The sequence below is a fragment of the Pholis gunnellus genome (assembly GCF_910591455.1).
Source record: "Pholis gunnellus genome assembly, chromosome: 4".
NCBI classification, from domain to species: Eukaryota; Metazoa; Chordata; class Actinopteri; order Perciformes; family Pholidae; genus Pholis; species Pholis gunnellus.
In genome coordinates this window covers 21623196-21644685 of record NC_136530.1, presented here as the reverse complement: position 1 = coordinate 21644685, position 21490 = coordinate 21623196, and the positions used below count along the sequence as shown (strand labels likewise).

Sequence of the window (21490 nt, the reverse complement as noted above, 5' to 3'; positions counted from 1 at the left end):
GTCTCTGTTGATGAGACAGCTAGAGAGCGGATGGCCACCTGGGCTGGTGTTAATGCACCCTCAGCTGTTTTCAATCATATTGGATTACTTCCAGTAAAAACGTGCTCGATAGATAATTCTAAATTCATCCCAACGTGGTTCTTGTGTTTGGTGTTAGCTACATAATTTCTGTCAGTAATAACAATAACCCACAGTGTTAATTGTAGATATCTGGGAACAATCGCCCACACGAAAGTCAGACAGGTGAAGAAACACATGTCAAACACATGACAACGTCCATGTCAACCAGGAAGTGAGTCCGTAAATTGACCCTTCGCTAAGTCCTGCCCTCGAATGCAGACTGGCAAAGCATAGCGTGGGCCAGCTCCGACAGGGGTTCCCCCAACTATACAGCTCTGCTCCATAGTTTCGAAACATTACGTTTCTACGTCAAAATGTGTGGAGCTGACATTAGGAGGGTAAATTAGCACATAATGAATTAGCGCTATGCTACTGAAGGTATAATGAATGTGTACACATGCTGCTTTTGCTTTTTATTGATTGTAACAGTATACAAAGGCCATCCCGGCTTTAAAGGAACAGTGATTTAATTTATCGTCTTCCGTCTCCATCGCCAGGTGATGGGGTGGTTCACTTTTACACCGTGATCTAATGACTTTAGGTTGGAGCTTTATCTTATTAACATGTTATTATAGACAAATATTGTAGACTCTTCTATCTGCTTCTCTCTGAAAACCCCTTTTACAGTTTTCCAAAATGTTGCTAATATATATTCAGGAAGTAGAGTGAATGATAGTGTGGGCTCCATGGTAGCTTTGGCGCCTTGACGGAGTAGCAGCGTGTGGGGGGGGGGTGGGGGGGTTGTGACAGATGTTTACAATAGTTTAAGGATGAGAGAAAAGAGGAATGCACATGGTGGCTACGAGTTAGTGACTGTCCTTCACACCTGTTCTTTCATGATCAGCGTGACGTTCCTCCAAATCACCCCCTCACAAGGTTTCTCCATCATTACCCACATAAGTGTTGAAGACCCCCCCCCCCCCCAGCAGAACTATAGCGCTGGTTCCTTCAGAGGTGACATTCTAAGTCCCTAGAGCTGTATGTGATGCTAGGGGTCGACATCCATGGGTCCTCGCGTTTGCCTGCCGCCTGGCTCACAATGCACCTAACCCCAATGCCTTTCCCTGAGAGTAGGTGGCACACGGGGCGGCCACATTGTAACAAACCAGAAATATCCTTTCAGAGACGTTTTGTTGACTGGTCAGAACTGGCTGCTTTACTTTGAAGGGGATTCATTTATTGCCATGACTTTGCATATTTAAAGCACTTATATTCCTAGACCTGTAGTAGACTTGAAATAAATACAAAAGACAACTTAGTAGTGCACTTCTATCAAATACAATCAATAACATAAACCGGTCAACATGCTACATAAGATAAAGATATCCTAGTAGGTCAAGATAGAGGAAGGGGAAGAGAATACAAATTTTCACAAGTTTCCAGATGGCAATATAAACTTGTAAAACTCTGCAGTGCATTACCAAACAATATCATAAACAATATAATAATAAAAGGCTGCTTTGAAGGTAGGAAAATCACCGTTAAAAATGTAAAACTCAAATATCCGGTTTTAAAAGATTCAAGATCTAATACAAGCAAAAGTTTATTCCAATAATCGGACTTTGATGATGTGCAGTAGCCCCTGATGAGAGCCACATTTGTCCTGTTTAATTACATCACAGTTTATGAAAGTCAGAGCTCAAAGGGCAGGAAGCCACATTTGTCCTTGGTAGACCGCAATGGCTGCAGAAATCCACTGAGCCCAGAGGATTTGCATATATTTCCCTTGCCACATGAGTTTCCTCTCACCGTTGCTCTGCCTGGAGCTCTCTGGGGAAATCTGCAGGCAGCAAGAGGCCACACAAGTACAACAATCTGAGCTAAGAATAACAATAGCACAGAGTTTATTTCATGAATAATATGCACTAATAATAAATCCTTCTGTAGGAATTATTTAAACATACAGCTGGGTATGACCTCAAAAGGAAAAAAAAAAAAAGTGGCACCACTATAAAACGTCAGTAGAAAACATCTTTATTCATCTCCATGATAAAAGATAAAAGAACTCATACATGTGTCAAACTGCACCGGAAACTTCCCCAACACACACACACACACACACACACACACACACACACACACACACACACACACACACACACACCACTATTCTCCAAATTATCTCACAGCATTACACACAAATCAACCGTATTGCTGAGGAGACAATGATTTAGTTTGACAAAGAGACGCACACAAACTACCAAAACAATACACTTCAATGAAAAGACAAAATGAAAAAGCAGCTTGCAAAAGTAGGCATATTCTACTTCTTCAATTTCTTAAACCAAAGTGAAGATTCCAGGCCACAAAGGGACATTAATTCAGTCATGACGCGGGCTGTATTACTGCTGAATAAGTGGTTATGTCTGACAGGATTTTCTGACTGCAGATAGAAAATATGCGGTTCCTCAGCACACAATTACTCAAATTAAAATCAAACCGCTCTGCAAATACTGATCGATGCATTGAGACGTGATTCACACAGACTCATTAATTTCGTCAGTACAGTGTTACGTCAGACGGAAATCACTTCAAAGCCAAAGTGAAGTAAGTGGATGACGCTTCTCCTCACAAATAAACTCCCCTTTCACTTGAAATGGTGAGAACAGAGTGTTTTATGAATGCTGATTTCTGTAATCTATGACTTTGTATCTCATTCGGATCTCCCGTCTCTCATCTTACAAGATAATTACCACAGAATATATAGCTCTCGTAAAAATAAGAGGTTATGTCGCAATAACAACAAAAAAAAACTGCTCGTTACTTTAAAAGATATTTAAAGTTGTGAGCTTGAAATAATGACTCTAATACAATAGCATCAACCACGATTCCTCTGAAGTGGCTGAGAGAGGCCAACACGTACGCTGCATTTAGGGACACGCAGCAAACGCAACACTGCAGCGAGCTCGCAACACAATGAAAGGAACAGCGTCTCGTAAGACTGACACGTGTTCAGAATAGCATTTCTAAAACAAAAAGCAAATAATAAAGCAAGAAAATATGACTACAATTTAGCATGGGAACTGAAATTACAAACGGAATTTAAGAGAAAAAACCTTAACTTTTGAAAAATAATTGTCCACTTTTGTGTTGTAGTGTAAATGTTGCCGCTGGGTATCATTTGAAAATGTTCAATGCTAGTGCTGATGCCGACATTTTCTACACCGACACCTAAAACTGTAATTTTCCCGGGAGCTAACTTTAATACAAACATGTTTTTCCTCATTTAACAAAGTAGACACATTTTGGTTTTGCGTATGCGGCCCAAACGTTTGAAGAACATCTCTATGTAGTCCAAAAAACGTTATTCAGGAACTGTCTGATTTGAGCAAAGATTTAAACTGTGTGGTACAATCGAGTAAGCATAATGTATTACTTTGTTTGTGATTGGAGAGTATGTTGCTAAATCTGTAAATATCTTCGGATTTTTGTCTCTTTTAGCCACTATTGAGTTTTCCCTCATGAAACCTGATCCGAGGCAACTGAGCCAAGCAGTCAATAATAGTAAAAACCCACAGGGCTGTTATCAACGCTTTAACTCAAAGTAAATATCCAACGCTGAAAAATATGCTGACCCTTTACATTTTTCATCAAAAAATATATAGGCTTGTATGTACATTATTATTTCATTATCTGTAAACGTTAGGCTCTTAAAAACACACTGATCTTAACCAAATTAGATCTAAAAAAAAAAAAAAAAAAAAAAAGCCATAAAACCATTGAACTCTTTTTTGATTGATAGATGTAAAATAAATAGAGATAAGTTAAAATATATGTACAAAGTGAAGAAAGCACTCAGTAGTTAAAAACACATCAAACTGAGAGGAAAACTGGCTAACTTGTGGTGTCGGTGTGTTCGTGTCATTTGTACGGTTGTTGTTTATTAAAAGTCACAGGTTGCATTGAACTCTACGAGGCCGCGGCTCAGCCCACAGATGTCACAGGAACAGAAACAGACAGCTGTTGACAATCAATATAACGTTTCAGTTGTTCAGTCACGTTTAACCAACACTGGTTTCAGCATCATCGCTCCTCGTTAAGGATGTTGGACGGATAAAGTAGTGCATTTTATAGTGTTAATCCCCTTTTCCTTTGGAAAGGAATACAAAATAAAAAAAGGACTGTATCCTCTTGTACACAAGTTCACATCTAGGAAAAGTCTGAAAAGTTCTGTGGTTATGGATCCCAGACTGGATTACGAGCAGTTGTTGGTGAAGAGTTAAGGCCTGGGCTGGTTGAAGTGTGTGTGTGTGTGTGTGTGTGTATATAACATCAGGTCTACATCTGCTCCACCGGTGCTCCCTCTTCTTTGGGCGGAGGCTCTAAGTGAATGGGAGTGACACTGGCTGGTTTCTTCACACTGGTCGTGAGACAAAGAGATGGACAGACAGGAGGACAGAGACAGACAGTGGTGAGAGATAAGAGACGGAAAGATAGTGACATACTTCTTGTGTTTACTGCTACAGATGGCGGTTGTTATCATAAATAAATCATTTAAAGAAGTTCATCGACATGTTATTTTTTTACCTACAGTATGGCAGGAAAAAAAGAAGAATAATGAAACTAACACAAATAATGTTTGCTGCTGCTTTAAAACAAATAAACCTTAAATAAGACTACAGAAGAGGAAAACGCCACGGGAGGCTCAAGCTAAACATACAGTAAATAACAGTCTTCTATGAAACGAGGGTGGATTGTGTTGAAAAGAACGACATTAGGACTGCAAGTGCTTTCCTGTGTTTGCATAGTGACTTATACGTTTCACTACAGTCATAAAAGTACAAGAGCCAAGCTGAAAATGGGAGAAAGGAGGATTGGACTTCCGTTCTCGTTTGATATCGGGTCATTGCAATTATGTGTGTCCTCCTGCACACGTGGCGTAGTAAATTCACATCTGACTTTTAGCTTTCAACCATTTTGTGTTTAGTTCTGGAGACACCTGTGAGGTGCACCCCTAGACCCATTCTCCACAATGGTGCAACCACGGTTACCCTACTCCTTAAGCGGGGATGTGGTTCCCCAAAAACTCAGATCTAGAGTTATAATTCTTACAAGCCGTCTCCGCTTCAGATGCACTTTTCAGGTTTCCGTTTCACAAGTGTCTGAGTGAGCAGATACACTCCAAATGTAATCGATTCAGCTGTCCGTTACGCCTGTGCCTCAAAGAAGCCATGGCACAGCATGACAATGAGACTCACCTCTTTCAAAGTATTCATTACTCAGAATTTTTTTGGGGAAAAAATAGCTTCGGTGCTGCTTTCATTACACAGACAGTATGAGCAGAGTGTTAGCTTGGCCCCTCACCTGGAACTAAAGAGCCTTGGGAGACCAGAGGCCACAAAACTCAATACTGCAGCTCAGGCTGTGGTGCTCACTGCTACAGGCAGAAACCTTATCACAATACACGTTCAGTGCTGCACAGATAACTAGCTACATGCTATCATGTTACCAAACCCTATATCTTAAGATACTCTTAGGTGGCCACAAAGCTATTGCACCTGTGTGTGTGTGTGTATAGACGTGGAGCTGTGAAGGCCATGATATACTTCAAAGTGGACAGCAAACACGTACACCTTTTCTTATTATAACCTATTTTGCGTAAATTTTAAAACTTACGAGTACGGGGAGATTGGCACGGCCACCACCAGGACATGATTCCTTTTCCTGAAGAGCCGCCACAGGCCTTGGTGGTATCCCCGGACATCCAGGTCCCAAACATGGAGGCACTGAGCAGAGGACGGAGAAAGACCAGAAACCTTATCCTGTTCCTTAAGGCAGGGTTCAGTTCATGAGCCACAAGCATAAAACATACTTGTGAAGTATTGTTTTGTTCCCGTAACAAATATAAGACGTCAATATCAATACAAAAAAAAGGAAAAAGAAAATAGACTCCAACATAAAACTGCAGTGCCTCACGGGAATAACATAACTATGATCAAGTATAAAGCCAAAAGCATGTTGACAGTGAAGTGGATTCTCATAGAAATAAACCACCACTGGCATGGACTCTAAAAGCCCACCAGCCAGAGAGTTCCCGTTCTGTCTTACCTTGGCGAGCTCTGTCCAGGTGGATGTGTCCGTCTCGGTCTCCATCTTAATGAACATGATGTAGGTCTTCCCCTCGGAGTCTGGCAGGAAGGAATCCTCACACGGGTTCTTAGTGTGGTCCAGTACCTCCGCTTCCCTGGGATCACACACACACACACACCATACATCATGCAACATAAATATAACTTCATAATTTAATCTAAATCACCTATGGAATCAGAGTCTCTTTTTGTATTTTTTTTAAATCGCACTCACTTCAGCAGGTGTTGGATCTCCACTTCATAAGCATCTTGCTTTAAACTGTGAAGAACATGAACACCAAGACTGTCACTGTGTTGCTTAATTATTTTTGCACAAACAATTCAAGAACGTATGATATGAAAAGCAGCACATCAGTGAACAGAAAGAGTGTAACCCGAGGGAACACACCTGTCAACATTCCTCAGCTGCACGTTGGGAACTGTGTTGAACCTGTGTTTCTTGAAATATACCTCCTATGAGAGAGAAAACAGCTCAATGAGACATAATAGCTAAATATCGTCTGATCGTGTTTTACCTTGAAAATTAGAAAGAAAAAACACAACACTTTGACTGACGGAGATGTTGAATTGTGTCGCCCAGGGTTATGGTGTTAGATTGTATCATGGAGCCATATTGAAGACCTTAATAAGCTCTCTCAGATCTTACATGAAAATAGCCGTTCATGTTGAGGCCGATGATGCCAAAATGGTACGAGCGGGACACGTCGGGGATGATGCACTCTCGGCCTTTCCTCTGCTCCGGCATTCGCATCCACATGTCCCAGTCCCACAGCTACAAGACAAACGCACACAGAGATCATCCACACTTTATAACATCTTCAACACAATCTCACGCACATTTAAAAAAAGGACCATGCATGTAGTTCTGCATGTTCTAGCCGCTTACATTTAATGCAAACTTTACATACACATTGCTGAGCACTTCCCAAATGATACCATGATTCTCAGAAGTGATTTCCTTTCTTATAGGCAGCCATTAGTTTTAGTTCATTCTATGAAAATCAACTTGCATGTATTAAAAACTTGTTGTAGATAGATAATTCGGAAATTCGAATGGTTTGTTTCGGCCTGATGAAGGTGAAATATTCTCCTTTTAGCTCTGGTTTAGTCTTCGCCAACTCTGAAGAAAAAATAAATAAAACTTTAAGTGCTAGATACTCCACTTTCTTAAGAAGCTAGCCACTAACTATGTCTGCAAAAGTAAATACATGAGAAGAGTTTTTGGAAATCAATCTGATGCAATTTTGAAAATGGCCAGCTGGGATGTAGAATCTGCACAATTGGTAACAAACAGGTTTAGGAAAACACCCAAAAGCACTGGTAAAGATTCTTAAATGCTGCACCTTCTCAGGTGTCGGCCACTTTGGCTCTAGTTCGTCCTTGTAGAGGCTCTTCTTCAGCACCCAGCCCAGACCGGGCATACTCTCCACTCTGTACAGCAGGGCCGGGTCCTCCGCTGTGTGCTCGTAGCCCTGTACAACAACAAAAACAGCAGCAGCACCGGTCAGTGACGCATGGACACTTTGTGTGGGCATCAAGTCTTCCTGCTGCTCAGTCAGTGGGCAGGAAGAAAAGGAAAAAAAATAAAAAATGAGACTCATTCAGATGTTTCGGATAAACAGATCCTGTGGTTGTCCTCCCACTGTGGACGATGTTAAGTCACACCCTCAGGTTAGAAGAAAACTGATAGATCACCTCATCATCACACGCTTGAGGTCACTCCAAACAATCCTTAAACCTCCAGAGATGTTCAGACATTCAGTCAGATAGGCAACCATTAACAGCTAAACACACATTACACCTGCATCTAAACTGCAACAGGATATCTATTTCATGTAGTCGTCATGCTTGTTGCTGTCTGAACTAGGCTACATGTGTATTTGGGAAGATATGGTATGAAAAGAAGAAGAGTCAACAGTAAACAGCGGAGCGGCAAAGACAAATTAGCCCTCACAGACAAACAGTTAAACAGATAAGTCACAGAAAACCAGAGGCTTGAAGGTGAAGGGCTGCTACAGTTTGAGCAGGTGAAGTAGTCGGCACTCACCTGGTCGTTCCAGGCTGAAATACAGTACAGGCTGTCATCCTCATCCAACAGGTGGAGGGTCTGACTCAGAAAACTGCAGGAGATACAGAAAAGCAACATTAGTACAGACAATTATAAAAACATCATTATAAAAACAGCAAACTGACAGTGACAGTAAACTCAGGGAGGACAATGTAATGCTTTATTAAAGATGTTAAAAGACAAAATATTATTATATAATAATAGAGGGCCAAACTTAAGAACCACACACCTAAACGACATGGCCAGAAATCAGTGGACACCTGATTTGTGATGGTTGAATACGTCATTCAAAGACTAGCAGCAGGTCACTATGAAGTCAGTGCTATTTTTTTATTGAGGGGAAGCATTAGATTGGCTGAAGAAATCTACAAATTCTGACAAAAAAAAAAGTTTTAATCATGACCCAAATCATCAATTCAAATGTAAAACTATTTTGTATTTCTATTGACCGACATCTGCAAAATATAATTCAGGATTATGAGGACTCCCAAACACCCTGGAAGATGATTTTTCTTCAGCACTAACAGGCTTGTCCTTGTTGACAGAAGCCTGAAGCTCGTTTCAGAGAACAACCTGGCACTAAAAGTTGAGTGCTTCTGACCTATTTGAAGTCGGCGCTTCAAACGGGCCAGTCAGCCCAGAGGGGGAGTTGGAACTTCTACAGCCGCAAAACGCACAGTTCAAAGCCGAGTCCGTCCAACAAAGGAAGGACTGGGGTTTGTGACGGAGCTGAATGCAGCTTTATCACTGCGAATCTGCTGCCATCTAGTGGCGGTTCTGGCAGCTGAGAGGGTTCATGGGCTCTCTTTGCCGACGCTGTCAAGTCCAGAACACGTTATTTAACACGGTAGCAAGGGGCTCCACATAACCGTTTATCATATCTTATATCCATATAAATGATGCATAGATCTCCTCTAATGTCTTGATTGATTGCGCATTCAGTTGGTTTGGAGACTGAATGCCCTCATACAAGGAAATCAGACTCCATAAATGAATATCCGCACACAGTCTCAAAAAAGGAACATCTGTCTTGCGTGTTTCCAATAACGAAGAAAGGCTTCTCCCCACCGACCCATAATGCCCCAAACATAACCTTTGACTGCAAAAAGGACTAGAAAAAAAGATAAAAACTATTTTGACACAGATGTCAAACCAAACTTAAGATTCAAACTCTAAATTGTAAGATTAAGTGATGATTACATTACACATCTGTTGATACACGTTAGTATATCTGCTTTTCATTTATTTCAGGTTTTATTGTCGTCACTCGTAAAGAGAAAATAGGGCATAAAGACTTTAATGTTAAATAAAGGGTTTTTATAAAGTGACGTAAACCCCTGCGGTGTAATATGAAGATGAGTCTCGTATATTAATATTTTTATCAATTAATCAGTTGATTTTTTTACACAATAGATGAGAAAATACATATAGAAAACATGAGAAATAGGGGAACAATGGGTTTTTGTGTCTAAGCAACCGTTTGAAACATTTAGACATTAAATGTACTACGAAAAAGAGTAGTAGAGCAGTAAATACTTTCATTTGAGACTTTGGACAACCCCCAAAATATTTGTACGCATCTCCTTATATATAAGTTGAATCATTGTGTCCGCTCTACTCAGTTATATTTAGTAGCGTTTGTGCATACGGGAGGACGTACCCGAAGAAGTCGATGGAGATATCCAAGTCTTCTTCTAGGACGATGGCAAAGTTGGCCTCCTGATGGAAATAAAAAAAGAACACACGCTGGGTCAGCGCAGTCGTGAGACGTCCAAGGTATTCGATGAACAAATTAAAAGTTATAATAAATATAGTTTTTTAAAAAGTTGTTCTTAATTAAAGAAAACACACATTTCACTGCTCATTCATCAAGTACATGAAAGAGCAACTTTTTGTCGTTTGTTATGACAAAAAGAAACCAAAGCACTCACTGGGTGAAGGTTGAAGGTTGCAGTCAGACTCGCCTTGTAGTGCTGTGACAAAGAGCAGAATAAAGTAGCTGAAACGCATTAAAGCAAAACATCTGGACGTCTTCCGTTATTTCTGAGTGATACACACACAGTGGAAACATGAAATCCAGGTAAAAATGGCTTAAATTAATTAGTAATTAGTCTACTTCAGGGTATTTTTCAGTGAAAATATGTATTATCATGTGTTAACTCTTAAATGGGGAGCTCACTGTTTACCTGGGACACTCTGGCATTCTTTATGCTGATGGGTGTGTGCTGAACTCCCTTCAGTCCAAACAGCTCTACGACATCCATCGGCTCCTGGGTCGAAAACACACGCAGAGATGCATGAGTGCTTGAGCGGTTTATCAAGCTACACAGGGCTCGAATTCATTGTATATACTGGGCATTTTTATTCTATTTTATCTTATTTTTTATTATTCTATTTCTTCAAATTTAATATCTGCTCAGTTATTTTATTGCACTGTATATATTGTGCATTTCCATATGTAATATTTTACTCTGTAAATTGCTGCTGCTACAATCTAATTTCCCCCTGGGGATGAATAAAGTTTATATCTATCTATATATCATGATGCAACATATACCAGATTATTTAAAAAAACACATTCAGTTCCTGCTCTGTTTGACTGCTGATGTTAGCGGGTTTTTTTAAATGGGATAAACTAAGCATGATTTGTTATACCAGTACTTAAACTCAGGTATTGTATCAACACTATTATTTACAGGTGAACCCATAGCTTTACGTCCATATTGCCACAGTGTTCGTACTTATGGTGTGTACTGACCGGCACCATGGATGCATATGATGTGAGAAAGAAAGAAAGAAAGAAAGAAAGAAACAAACAAACAAACAAAGAAACAAAGAAAGAAAGAAGAAAAACCTGGTACCTCGTAATATCCATCGATGAAGACAGTGATCATCAGCGGGTTGACGCCGTGAGCTGAAAGAAGCGACCTCAGCATCCTGAAAACAGACGACAAGCGGTCGCAATTTTGTTTTAGGCAAAGGAGATGAATGAGAGCAATTCATTTTTCTGAAGACTATGTGATTTGTTCCAATCAAACAAAAGGTTGGACAGCTACATATGGGGTCAGATCGGTCTAAATATTAATGAAAGCACACAGAAGGATAGACAAATGTAATTTGTGCTTCATATATATGTGACGCTCTCCAATACTCTTTAATGCACATAAAAGTAGCTATTTTACAATTCAACAAAAATAAGTAACCTGGGTATGGGGTGGGAACGATGTTTTTACAAAAATAATAATTTCAAATGTTCATGTTTTGTCTTCTATTATTCAAGTATTATTTCCTGATGTTTTAGGAATTTGCCGTGGTATTGTGACAAACTATTTCAGATCTTACCTGTAGAGATAGTTGGGTCTGTTCCCTGCTATGACGGCCACTGGGACATTCAAGACATTACTGTTGTGAAGCTGGAGAGAGAAAATAAAGTGAGTACAACCGTAACATGTAGAGCAACATCTTCTGTGAATCTAGATTGGAACGGTTCAGCACGTGACCTCACAATGTCCAAACCTATAACCTGAGTGGGAAGATAAAGATGACACACAAGGAAGTGCTGAATATGGAATTTCATTTTACACCATCTGTAGTACTTCTACAATGTTCTAATCTACTCTAATCTTACTTTTTTTGTCTTGGACAAAACAAGAAGTCCAGTGTCATTCACAGTGTGTAAATGAAGTCAATGCATGCATGTCTTTATCAAAGTATTGCTCTTCATATTTCTACAGACAAAGTGAGTCTGGACCAACATTTAGTAGATAGACAGATCAAAACTATTTTCTACATATTCATTCATCTTCTCTTTTTTTGCAATATGCTGCAGTTTTACAGCAATTCACAGTAATTGAATTTCAAGGAGTGTGCTTATTCACTCTCTGGTGGAGAGTTAGATGAGAAGACTGACATGACTCATGTCTATAAGGTAAATATTATGAAGATAATGCTAGCAGCCTGTTATCTAAGCTTAGCATAAAGAAAGGGAACAGGAAACCTGGCTCATTGCAGACATAAACTAAGTCTCTCGCTTAATGTAAATATCACAATTTAGATCACAAGTTTTCAAGTTTTCAAGTCCTGTCTATTGAGAGGTGAACACTGAAACCGGTTTTGCTTGCTGGTCATCGGGAAATCCTTTCACTATCCCAATGCAAGTAATTGTGGGCAAAATCCACAGTCCTCGTTGAATAGGTGCTTTTTCCAAATATGCTTAACTTAAACATTTGAATTAAGTTTATTGTGCAGCTTTAAAATGACCGTACCAAATGTAACTCAATCAGAGGTCCTTACCAAACCGCTGATTGTTTTAAAAACCTATATAGTGTCAAAAATTCAGCCTCCTCTCCCTAGTTACTCTTTACGCTCTTCCGTCCTTCTCCGTTATGTGCAGCTCAATGAAACAAACATCTGTCAGAGAGGTAACGAGTCCTGCTGTGTGTCTTACAGGGTCAGGGTTGAACTCGATGGGCGCCGGGTCTTTGCAGCTGCAGATGCTGCCGTATCCCTCCACTTTGCTGCAGAAGACCTTCCTCCTCTTGTTGAGCTCCGTGTCTGCCCAGTGGCACTCTGCCTCTGCAGGACGGAGGAGCACATTCAGTTCGTTAGACATCTCCATCGAGTGCTAGCAGGCGTGTGCAGGTGCAGCTTTAGACATTAAGACATCGAGAGAATGTCCCACCTTTTTACAGACTGGATCTTTTGGGTTTGGTTAGGTTTTGGCCTTCAAGGCGCATCGCAATATGAGCAATTAGACGGATTTCCACACTTTCCGAAGCGCGCTAGATCTTACCTTCAGAGGCGGTGAGCTGCACCTCAGTCTTCAGCAGCACCGGGTCTCCCCAGGTGGACAGAGCTGGAGACTTTGAGTGCTTTTCTCCATACACCTGACCTGGAACCCCAAACACACAGGTAACCTCATAAAGCAAGCTTCATTCAACTTATTATGAATTCTAACTTAATCCTCGCCTGTCTCCCCCCTTCACTGAGCTCGTATTCTCTTGTTTTTCTTCTTGTTGACGCCACGCGATAGTGAAAAATAGACACCAGTGTAAAGTGTTGTTGTAAACTTGAGGGGAGAGTGCGTCTGGTCCCGTAGCCAAAACGGGCGTGTTGCTACTAGCACCAGCGGGACAATGAAAAGTAATCCGGACATTTTAGTCTTGAGTAACACAATCATGCGTCTTGAGGCTTTTTTTGTACCCAATAAGCTCAGAAGTTTCATTGATCTGCATTATCAGCTGATGATTAACACTGAGGACACTAATGTTTTCTGGCATGGTCCATGTTATTTAATGTCCTTAATCAATAGCTGGCCAAGTAAGTTATCAGTAACTGAATAATCATTGAATGCAATAAGCAATTACGTTATACAATAAGACATGAAAGCTTCACTGAGGCACAACTGTAAAACAGATATCCGAGCTACAAATAACGATTTCTCTCCACTCCACTTTGTGTTCAGAAACTTACATTTTAAAATTCTAACATAACAGCCTGGTGTTAAATCAGTTGTGGATAAAAAAAAAAAAGACTCTTCCAGACAGACATGTTGCAGTTTAGTTTTTCAAATATTATTAGTCAACACATTGGAGACCACAAACAAAAGATCTACGTCCACTTGTAAAGTGAAAGTTTGCTTCTCTACCTCCTTTCTTCACCACCAGAGTCCACATGTCCCTCCAGCTGAGGTTGAGGGACACCTGGCTGCCGAGACTCTTCAACAGGTTCTTCGCAGCCTCCTTCAGGTGGAACGTGCCCTCATCCTGCAGGACGAAAACAAAAAAAGGTCATCTTTTAACGTGTCACAAGTCCACATGACACATGAAAAACACATGAATAACTGATATCTAATTCTTCTTTGAGACAGTTGCAGTGACTGACCTTTATGGTGAAGATGAGGACTCGACCCCGGGACACCATGTTGAGGAAGAGGATCATGGCTTCGTCCTCGTGGGGAGAGTAGGTGTCGAATATCCTCTTGGCCATCACATGACCCTGAGACAAACAGACAGTGACTGATTTGTCTGACCTTTTTGATTTGACCTCATTAAAAAGATTCCATTGAGGAGGAAAATTCTCAGTAACTCAGCGCCTGCTGTTTGTCGGGTATCACAACACAATCAGAAACATTATCAACCCTACACAACCAAACATGGGATGAAATGGGTAAAGAAGTATTAACGGTCATGACAAAAAAAGAAAAGCCATAAAACTGTAATGTTGTAAAGCTGTTAACATTAACAGACAGAGAACGCTTACAGTTGCCTGGTTGAGAACTATCACATGGACGCCTCTGCCTTGCTCCCGCATATCATCCTCCAACACCTGCAGGAGATGAGCAAAATAAAGATATGCTCAGTCGGACATTTTTGTTTCATATTCTTGCACAGAGGAAACGGTATTTCATTTGAACTCACTGTGGTGCCGTCCACTGCCACGTAGACCTTGGAGCGGCTGGAGTACACCTCAATGTCTAGGACCTTGCGTCTATTAGCCGGCCTGCGCGGGGTCTCCATGTTGGGTATCGTTTCCTCTAAAAAAGGAGCATAGAACAAAGATTAGTTTCTCCCTAGTGAAGCCATGCTGAGATGCAACACATGTTTCTTAACAGTGTGTCAAATTACAGTCACAAAACAAAACGCATCTCTGTAATCAGGTGTAGTCCTCAATAACAGACTTGGACAAGTCAGAAAAAGGTGAGATTTCTGGCTTGTTGAAAGACCCTCTCACAGATCCACCTTAACAGCCTCATACTGAGACTAATCATTGTTTAAACTCGCTGAACTTTTAGAAAAAAACATTCCAGTGGACATACTCGGGACACCAACTAGCAGTGTTTTAAAGGAAATTATGCAAAAGACATCTATAGTCATGGTTTCACTCTCTGTATACATCACAAAACTTCAATAAGGAATTAGAACCAGCCGATACAAAATACATATGCGATACTGACAGAGCAGAAAACGTTTCTAAATTTGAAATAAGGTCACATCAAGAGTTTAAGAGGCTTACCGATTGATTCGATTATGATATTCTGCTCTGGAAACCTTGCCCACTATTATTGGAATTGCAATTGTTACAACAAAGACACAGTCGCTATCTTTTGCAACACAATAAATAACCATATGACATGCCAAAGTCACATCTTAGCCTAAAGCTGAAACTTAGAGCATTCAGCGCTTGTGCTAGTCCGAACGTTAAAGAAATGATGTAAACAGAAAGAACACTGGACATGTTTCTCACCGTATTCATGAGCCGCTGCATCTTCGTCAGCTACTCTTCTTGTGTCCAAGATGAGTTTGATGTTGACTATCACAGTTATCAACAGAAACAGCACAGCGCCAGCCTGCGGGAGGAAGAGACATACACTTTAAAATCTGAAATGCGCGTTTCAAGGCCGGTAGGTTATTTGCTGTTACCAATCATGTCGCACACTGTGGTAGAATCAACAAGGAGTGTTTGTATGCATCTACAATGGCACACTCTGTTGGAATTGCACACATTGCTCAGTGATGTGAATGGTCAACTCTACTAACTGTGCACTCCCGTCACAGAATGACAAAGCATCAACCTCTTCACCGTTTCAACTGCCTGCTTGTTACCACTGCCAAACAGAGACGGCCAGTAACTGCCCAGTAGCCAAATACAACCGGAAAGATTAAAGGGAATGTGTGGTATGTTGAAAGATCAGATTTCGTTTGTGTAGGTATTTAAGAAATCAGGTTACAATAACATAACACTCCCTTAAAAAAATCATGATGACTGAAAGCAGGTCGGAAGCAGCAATCCATATTGCAACTTTTACTTTGAAAAGACAAAGCAACATTTCCTGAGAAGAGTTTCCATTATACCTTTCCCCACCTGTCTACCACAAAAAAAAATATATATATATATATATATAAAAAACTTTATTATATACAAGTTATATTTCATCCCTACTCTATAACTTGTACGTCTTAGATTGTAATTTTTTTTCTTGCATGATTATCTTTTCCTACATATTTTGTGAGCGTCGTTGGAGGGAGCTTGAGATTCAAGATTAACATTGCCAACTACTTCTTCTCTGTGTTATGTACATGATAATGACCAAAAACTTGTAACATGTTGGATAGATGAATTATTGAAAGAGTTGACTAACATGGTTACGTGAATCCAAAACCACACTGGAGAGAATAACAAGGATAAGTTCTGTAAAAGCAAAGTTTTGTAAACTTGTAAATGGGATTCTTCTGTGCTGCTGCTGAAACACACATCAACTCCAGCTTTCAGCAGAGCTCCACCGTCAGAGACAGTCGTGTTTCACGTAACGTTACCTGACAGAACCGACGAATCGTCCTCTTGTTGGTTAGTTTGTATTTCCAGGTGAGGTACAAGCTTCTTTGCTGGCGAGGGATGAAAGGCTTGGCTCTGGGATTGGGGGTCCAGGTCTCCATCCCGGGACACCGACAGCCGCCGACGACAGAGCTCAGACCCTCCGCCTGGCCTCCTCCACCTCCTGCTCCAGGGGCATGCACTGCTCCACAACACCGCCGAGACACGACTGGTTGTCACATCGTCATCTGAAAAAACACGAATATAGCACGACACGGGTCAGAAATGAAGTCAGCAAAGCACGAAGTTCAGCTAACGACAGCTAGCTGACTATTTCTACACCAGCAAATGAAGTAGGTACTTCTAGCTCACTAGCTCAGTTGCACACACTCCAGTCGTCTCTTTTCTGCTGAGATATTAACGTTACTACTCACAGGGTCGTCAGTAAATCCAGCATTATCGTTTCAATCTCGTAGCCAGCAGCAAGATCCAGAAAAGTCGCTTGTAGCTGCCGCTACATGCGCGGTGTTTACGTCGCAGAGCAAATGACGTCACCAAGCTTCTTCTTCTCCTTTTAAAAATCATCTCCCTTCTTTTCTTCTGTGACTCTCTTTGCGCTATAAACAAACTTAGGCTCATTACTACCCTCAACAGGACGAATAATGAATGACATTAGTCTCCATTAAATTTTTTTAAGACGTAGCTCCAGCGGCTCTCATGAATTATTTATATTTTATAATATTTTTGAAAGGTAAATCTGGTTCCTTGGTGTTGTTTAACAACACTTGGAGCACAACAAAGTGTTTATGGTGTTTCCAATGCCCTCAATTTACCCTGGTTTAAAAAACAACGTGATTGTGTATGAAAATGTAAAATAATCAAATTAACCTTAATATAGACATGCTAATGCTTGATAACTGATCATACACGTTTTTCGTTTTTAAGCTCTTTCTTGGCTACATTGAGCAAGGGTTTTCGAGCCATCTCGTCTGGATCAAAGGATTGGACTGTGCACTGTGTGTAAAGACAATACACACACACAGCTGATCAGCTTCCTTATTCTGCAATTGTCCTTCTGGATTGAATTTGTTGAATGGTGTGTCAAAACTTAAAAACAACTTTAACTTTATTTTTATTTGAATATTTGAATACATGAAATTACAAACAGGAAATTTGACTTTGACTGCATTTAACCCACCCTAAGCATCCAAGCATTGGGGCTCAGTGTGTCGCACAAGGCCCACAGCTGCCTCTAGCTTGTTTAAGTTAAGACTTAAAAAATAAAGTTTAGGGAATTGACTTGGAATTTGTCAGTCTTGAATCTGGACTTCAAAGCCAAGACTTGAATTTATAGTAAAAGAGAGAAAAGACATGATAATGTGAGTTCCATGCTGATCTGATGAGTCATGAGTTGTTCTGCTTGTTCAGTACGACAGATGTGCCTGTAGGTTTCTATTACTGGGAAAAGAAAGTCCACTGAGTTCAAATCCAGTGCTCAACCTTACATCATTTACAACGCAATAGAAGTTGAACATTTGTCATTTTATGGCGCCGCACCTAAAGCAGCACTGTACATAGTGCAAAGAGCAGACACCAGAGGCTCATATTTAGCAAACTACAGCTGGATGATGAGGTGAGCGTCTGCTTCTGCATGTCAATCTGCCATCAGTAGCATTGTCAATATATGTTAAACATTATGGATCCAAAGTCATTTGTTTGATTTTGTCCCTCCATACGTTCTATTTTCCTCCTTTGCTCTATTCTCTTCTTTCCCTCGTTTATTTTCTTCACACCATTTATTCCTTTGATTTCTTTAGTTTCTTGCTCCACGTCTTTCTCCTCTTAACCTTTCTTCCTACTTTCATCCCTTTCAGACCTTTTTCGGTTGTTATTGTCCTTTATGTCCATATTTCTTCTTTTCCCCGTTCTTTAATTCTTTTCTTCCTTCTTTATTTCTGACTTTTTTCAGCTCTTTCGTTATTTTTCCTTCTCACCTTCTGTGCAACCCATCGTCTTTTCCTCTATGATATTTTCCTGCTGCCTTCTGATACATTATTTCTTTATTCACTCCTTATTTTTCCTTTGCATTAATTTATTGGGACTTACTCTGTTTTGTCCTTCCTTCTTACCTTTGAAGTCCTTCACTTCTAACCTTACTCCCTTGTCTTTCTGTCTTTTCTCCATATTTCTTTTTCTCCTAGCTGTTCTCCCCTCTGATTCTTTCCTGATCCATCCCTTCAATTATTCATTTCCTTCCTTATTTCCTTCACTCTGATTCATTCATTACCATTTTTTGTCTTTCTTTCCCTCTTTTCCTTGATATTTTTCTGATATTGGTTTCTTCACTCTTTCCTTCCCTCACACATTCGTTCCTTTCTGTCCATTCATTGTTCCTTCCTTCCTTCCTTCCTTCCTTCCTCAACATGAGGATTAGCACTGTGATTATCTAAACATAGCACACCACAGAGCAAATTATCTTACTTTACTGAATAAGTGTTTTGACATTTGTTATTTTTAATCTCCATCAGTGCGGCTCGGAGTCAAACAACACTGGAGTCCAAACTGGAGGCCCTGCAGTGCCACTTCACCTGGGATCTGCACCCCAGCAGGACTACACTTCTTTGTCTCAGGGACCAGCTGGAGGACATCGGCACAGAGGAGGGATACAGCTGGCTGGGTCACAGTTACAACCTACAGGGGTATATTCACTACCAGCTTGGGTTCACCGATGATGCCTGCCGTTTCCTCAGCAGGGCTGCGGAAGCCTTCCGCCAGATGAGAAACACCGTCTCAGATGAGGGCCCCTGGTTGGTGGTGAACCACGGGAACCTGGCTTGGCTGCATTACCATAAGGGAGAACGAGCAGAGTGTCAGGCTTACTTGTTAAAAGTCGACGCCATGATGAATGAGTACCCATCTCCATCCCAGGACGAGCTCCATCCGGAGATCTACGCTGAAAAAGCCTGGACCCTGATGAAGTTCGGCACAGACAAAAGGCAGCTGGCTGCAGATTACTTCCAGAGAGCCATCAGGATGCAGCCGGACATGGTGGAGTGGCACACCAGCCACGTCATAGGGTTAGAGAATACTCTTAGACACAGTGACAAAAAGCTGGGGGCTGACATCTTTGAGAAAATGAAAATTGCCAAGGAACATGATCCAGAGAACTTGTACCTCGCTGCTCTGTACTTTGAGGCATGTGCTAAGAAAGGGAAGAACATTGAAAGTGAAGCACGTGAGTTGGCCAGGAGGGTTTTAAGAAAGCCCATCAGCAGCTACAGTGGTATCACACCATTACTAAGGCTGTACAGAATCTATGTATCTATGGATGAGGCCATTGATTTGGCAGAAGAGGTTCTGGAAAGACATCCAGATGAGCGTTATCTGAAGAGATGTGCTGCACTCTGCTACAAGAAGAGGATCTTCCAGGGGAGGGACAATCCCCTGGAGCACAGCATGATCGACAGAGCAATCAGTCTTCATAGGGAAGTGATTACTCTTTACCCTCTTTCTTCACTTAAGACAGAAATATCTCTTGCCAACATATACGCAGAGTCCAATAACCAAGTTGACGCGGACCAGATGTACGAGGAACTGCTGGAAAGACCTGACCTGGATCCCGAAGGGGCACAGATGCTTTACAACTACTATGCAAAATATGTACATTTCAGTCGAAAGGAGAGCTACAAGTCAATCGAATATCACATGAGGGCGGCAGCGATACCGCAACAATCTTCCTATCGTAAGAACAGCATTAATACTCTGGAGAGGATTAGAGAAAGAAACAGAAACCGAATGTGCGGAGAAATTTATGAGTTTCTGAATAACCTTCAATAGCCTGGAAAAAAAGAGGGAGCATTTGATGTTTGTAATGTCAATAACAACATTGGGTCTAAATCCAGAGTAATTAATGATTAATTACAAAGCTTCCTTGCATAGGTTCATAACTACGAGACTCCTTTCACATTGTTTTCAGATTAATTTGATGAATTATTGTATGTATATTGATTCAAGCCAGCTGCAACTTTTGATTCTGAAAAGTGAAGCAAATGCGTAAGGGCCTTAAACTTGCATTCTTTCCAATGACCAGAAGGGGGCAACGCCTCTGGTTTCAGAAAGAAGTCAAATTGTATAGAAGTCTATGAGAAAATGACTACTTCTCACTTGATTTATTACCTCAGTAAACATTGTAAACATGAGTTTATGGTCTCAATCGCTAGTTTTAAGTCTTCTTCAATACAGCATGATGTTCATTTAGTAAATGATGGTCCCTTTTAAAATAAAATAGATGATTCACACTGTATCCGTGTATTCTTAAGTACTGACTGACCCGATCTACTTTATGAGGCATAGAATAGGATATACAGTGACACTATGAATCATTTGTTTTGCACAATCACTCATGGAAACAGGAATGAGAAGATAATATAAATGAATTGGACAGAAAATAATGTAGCTTGGTAAGATGTTGACATAAACCTTTTACGACCCAGTGTGTACGCTACTTTTTATTCCACTACATTTATTTGACAACATCAGTTACTTACTTGCTCCGGGAGTGTGATGACATAGTATAAAGACCAAAAAACCTAAAGCAATTGTTTTTGTTTGAATTCTCAATGTTAACCACGTGTTTACTGCGGCTGTGGCTGGGCTCCCCCCTGCATGACAAAGTATCACTATGTGACTTGTTGGAATGAAAACATATTGCCTGCCAACAACTTCACTGTATCATAGCTCTTATAGCATATGTAACCCATTGAAAAATAGTCACTATAAAATGTAGGATTATCTCCATTTACTGATCATACCACATCTCTTATTTTATTCCCCTTTATTTTTTTAATTTACTATTTAGTTTTTGCTCAGAGGTCTAATTTTGCATTTAGAAATGTTCTAT

General features: G+C 40.6%; 2 protein-coding genes across 2 annotated transcripts; one reads left to right on the top strand and one right to left on the bottom strand.

Moving 5' to 3' along the window:
• Positions 1-2085: 2085 nt before the first annotated feature.
• Positions 2086-17121, bottom strand: pomgnt1 (protein O-linked mannose N-acetylglucosaminyltransferase 1 (beta 1,2-)). The gene is made up of 22 exons (XM_079157402.1): positions 17025-17121; positions 16593-16838; positions 15523-15625; positions 14697-14812; positions 14539-14604; positions 14161-14274; positions 13925-14042; positions 13070-13168; positions 12725-12852; positions 11620-11690; positions 11139-11214; positions 10464-10547; positions 10209-10250; positions 9938-9996; positions 8257-8329; positions 7553-7681; positions 6856-6981; positions 6598-6662; positions 6424-6468; positions 6169-6304; positions 5737-5846; positions 2086-4480 (listed from the first exon to the last, which is right to left on the bottom strand). The coding sequence occupies exons 2-22, from the start codon at positions 16710-16712 to the stop codon at positions 4399-4401; spliced, it is 1962 nt and encodes a 653-aa protein (XP_079013528.1). The 5' UTR covers positions 16713-16838; positions 17025-17121; the 3' UTR covers positions 2086-4398.
• A 1087-nt stretch (positions 17122-18208) lies between these two features.
• On the top strand, positions 18209-20891 carry LOC306695417 (interferon-induced protein with tetratricopeptide repeats 5-like). Its single transcript, XM_079158655.1, has 2 exons — positions 18209-18223; positions 19119-20891. Exons 1-2 carry the CDS (start codon positions 18216-18218, stop codon positions 20425-20427), a joined length of 1317 nt encoding a protein of 438 aa, XP_079014781.1. The 5' UTR covers positions 18209-18215; the 3' UTR covers positions 20428-20891.
• Positions 20892-21490: the final 599 nt, after the last annotated feature.

Bases quoted from the DNA above. Each gene is read 5' to 3' on its own strand.
- pomgnt1 (XM_079157402.1), bottom strand. From the start codon at position 16,712: ATGGAGACCTGGACCCCCAATCCCAGAGCCAAGCCTTTCATCCCTCGC. The intron at 14,275-14,538 runs GTAAGCGTTCTC...TGTTTGTCTCAG, and splicing joins TAGTTCTCAACCAGGCAACT to GGTCATGTGATGGCCAAGAG. The intron at 4,481-5,736 runs GTAAGTTTTAAA...TCTCACGACCAG, and splicing joins GTGCCAATCTCCCCGTACTC to TGTGAAGAAACCAGCCAGTG.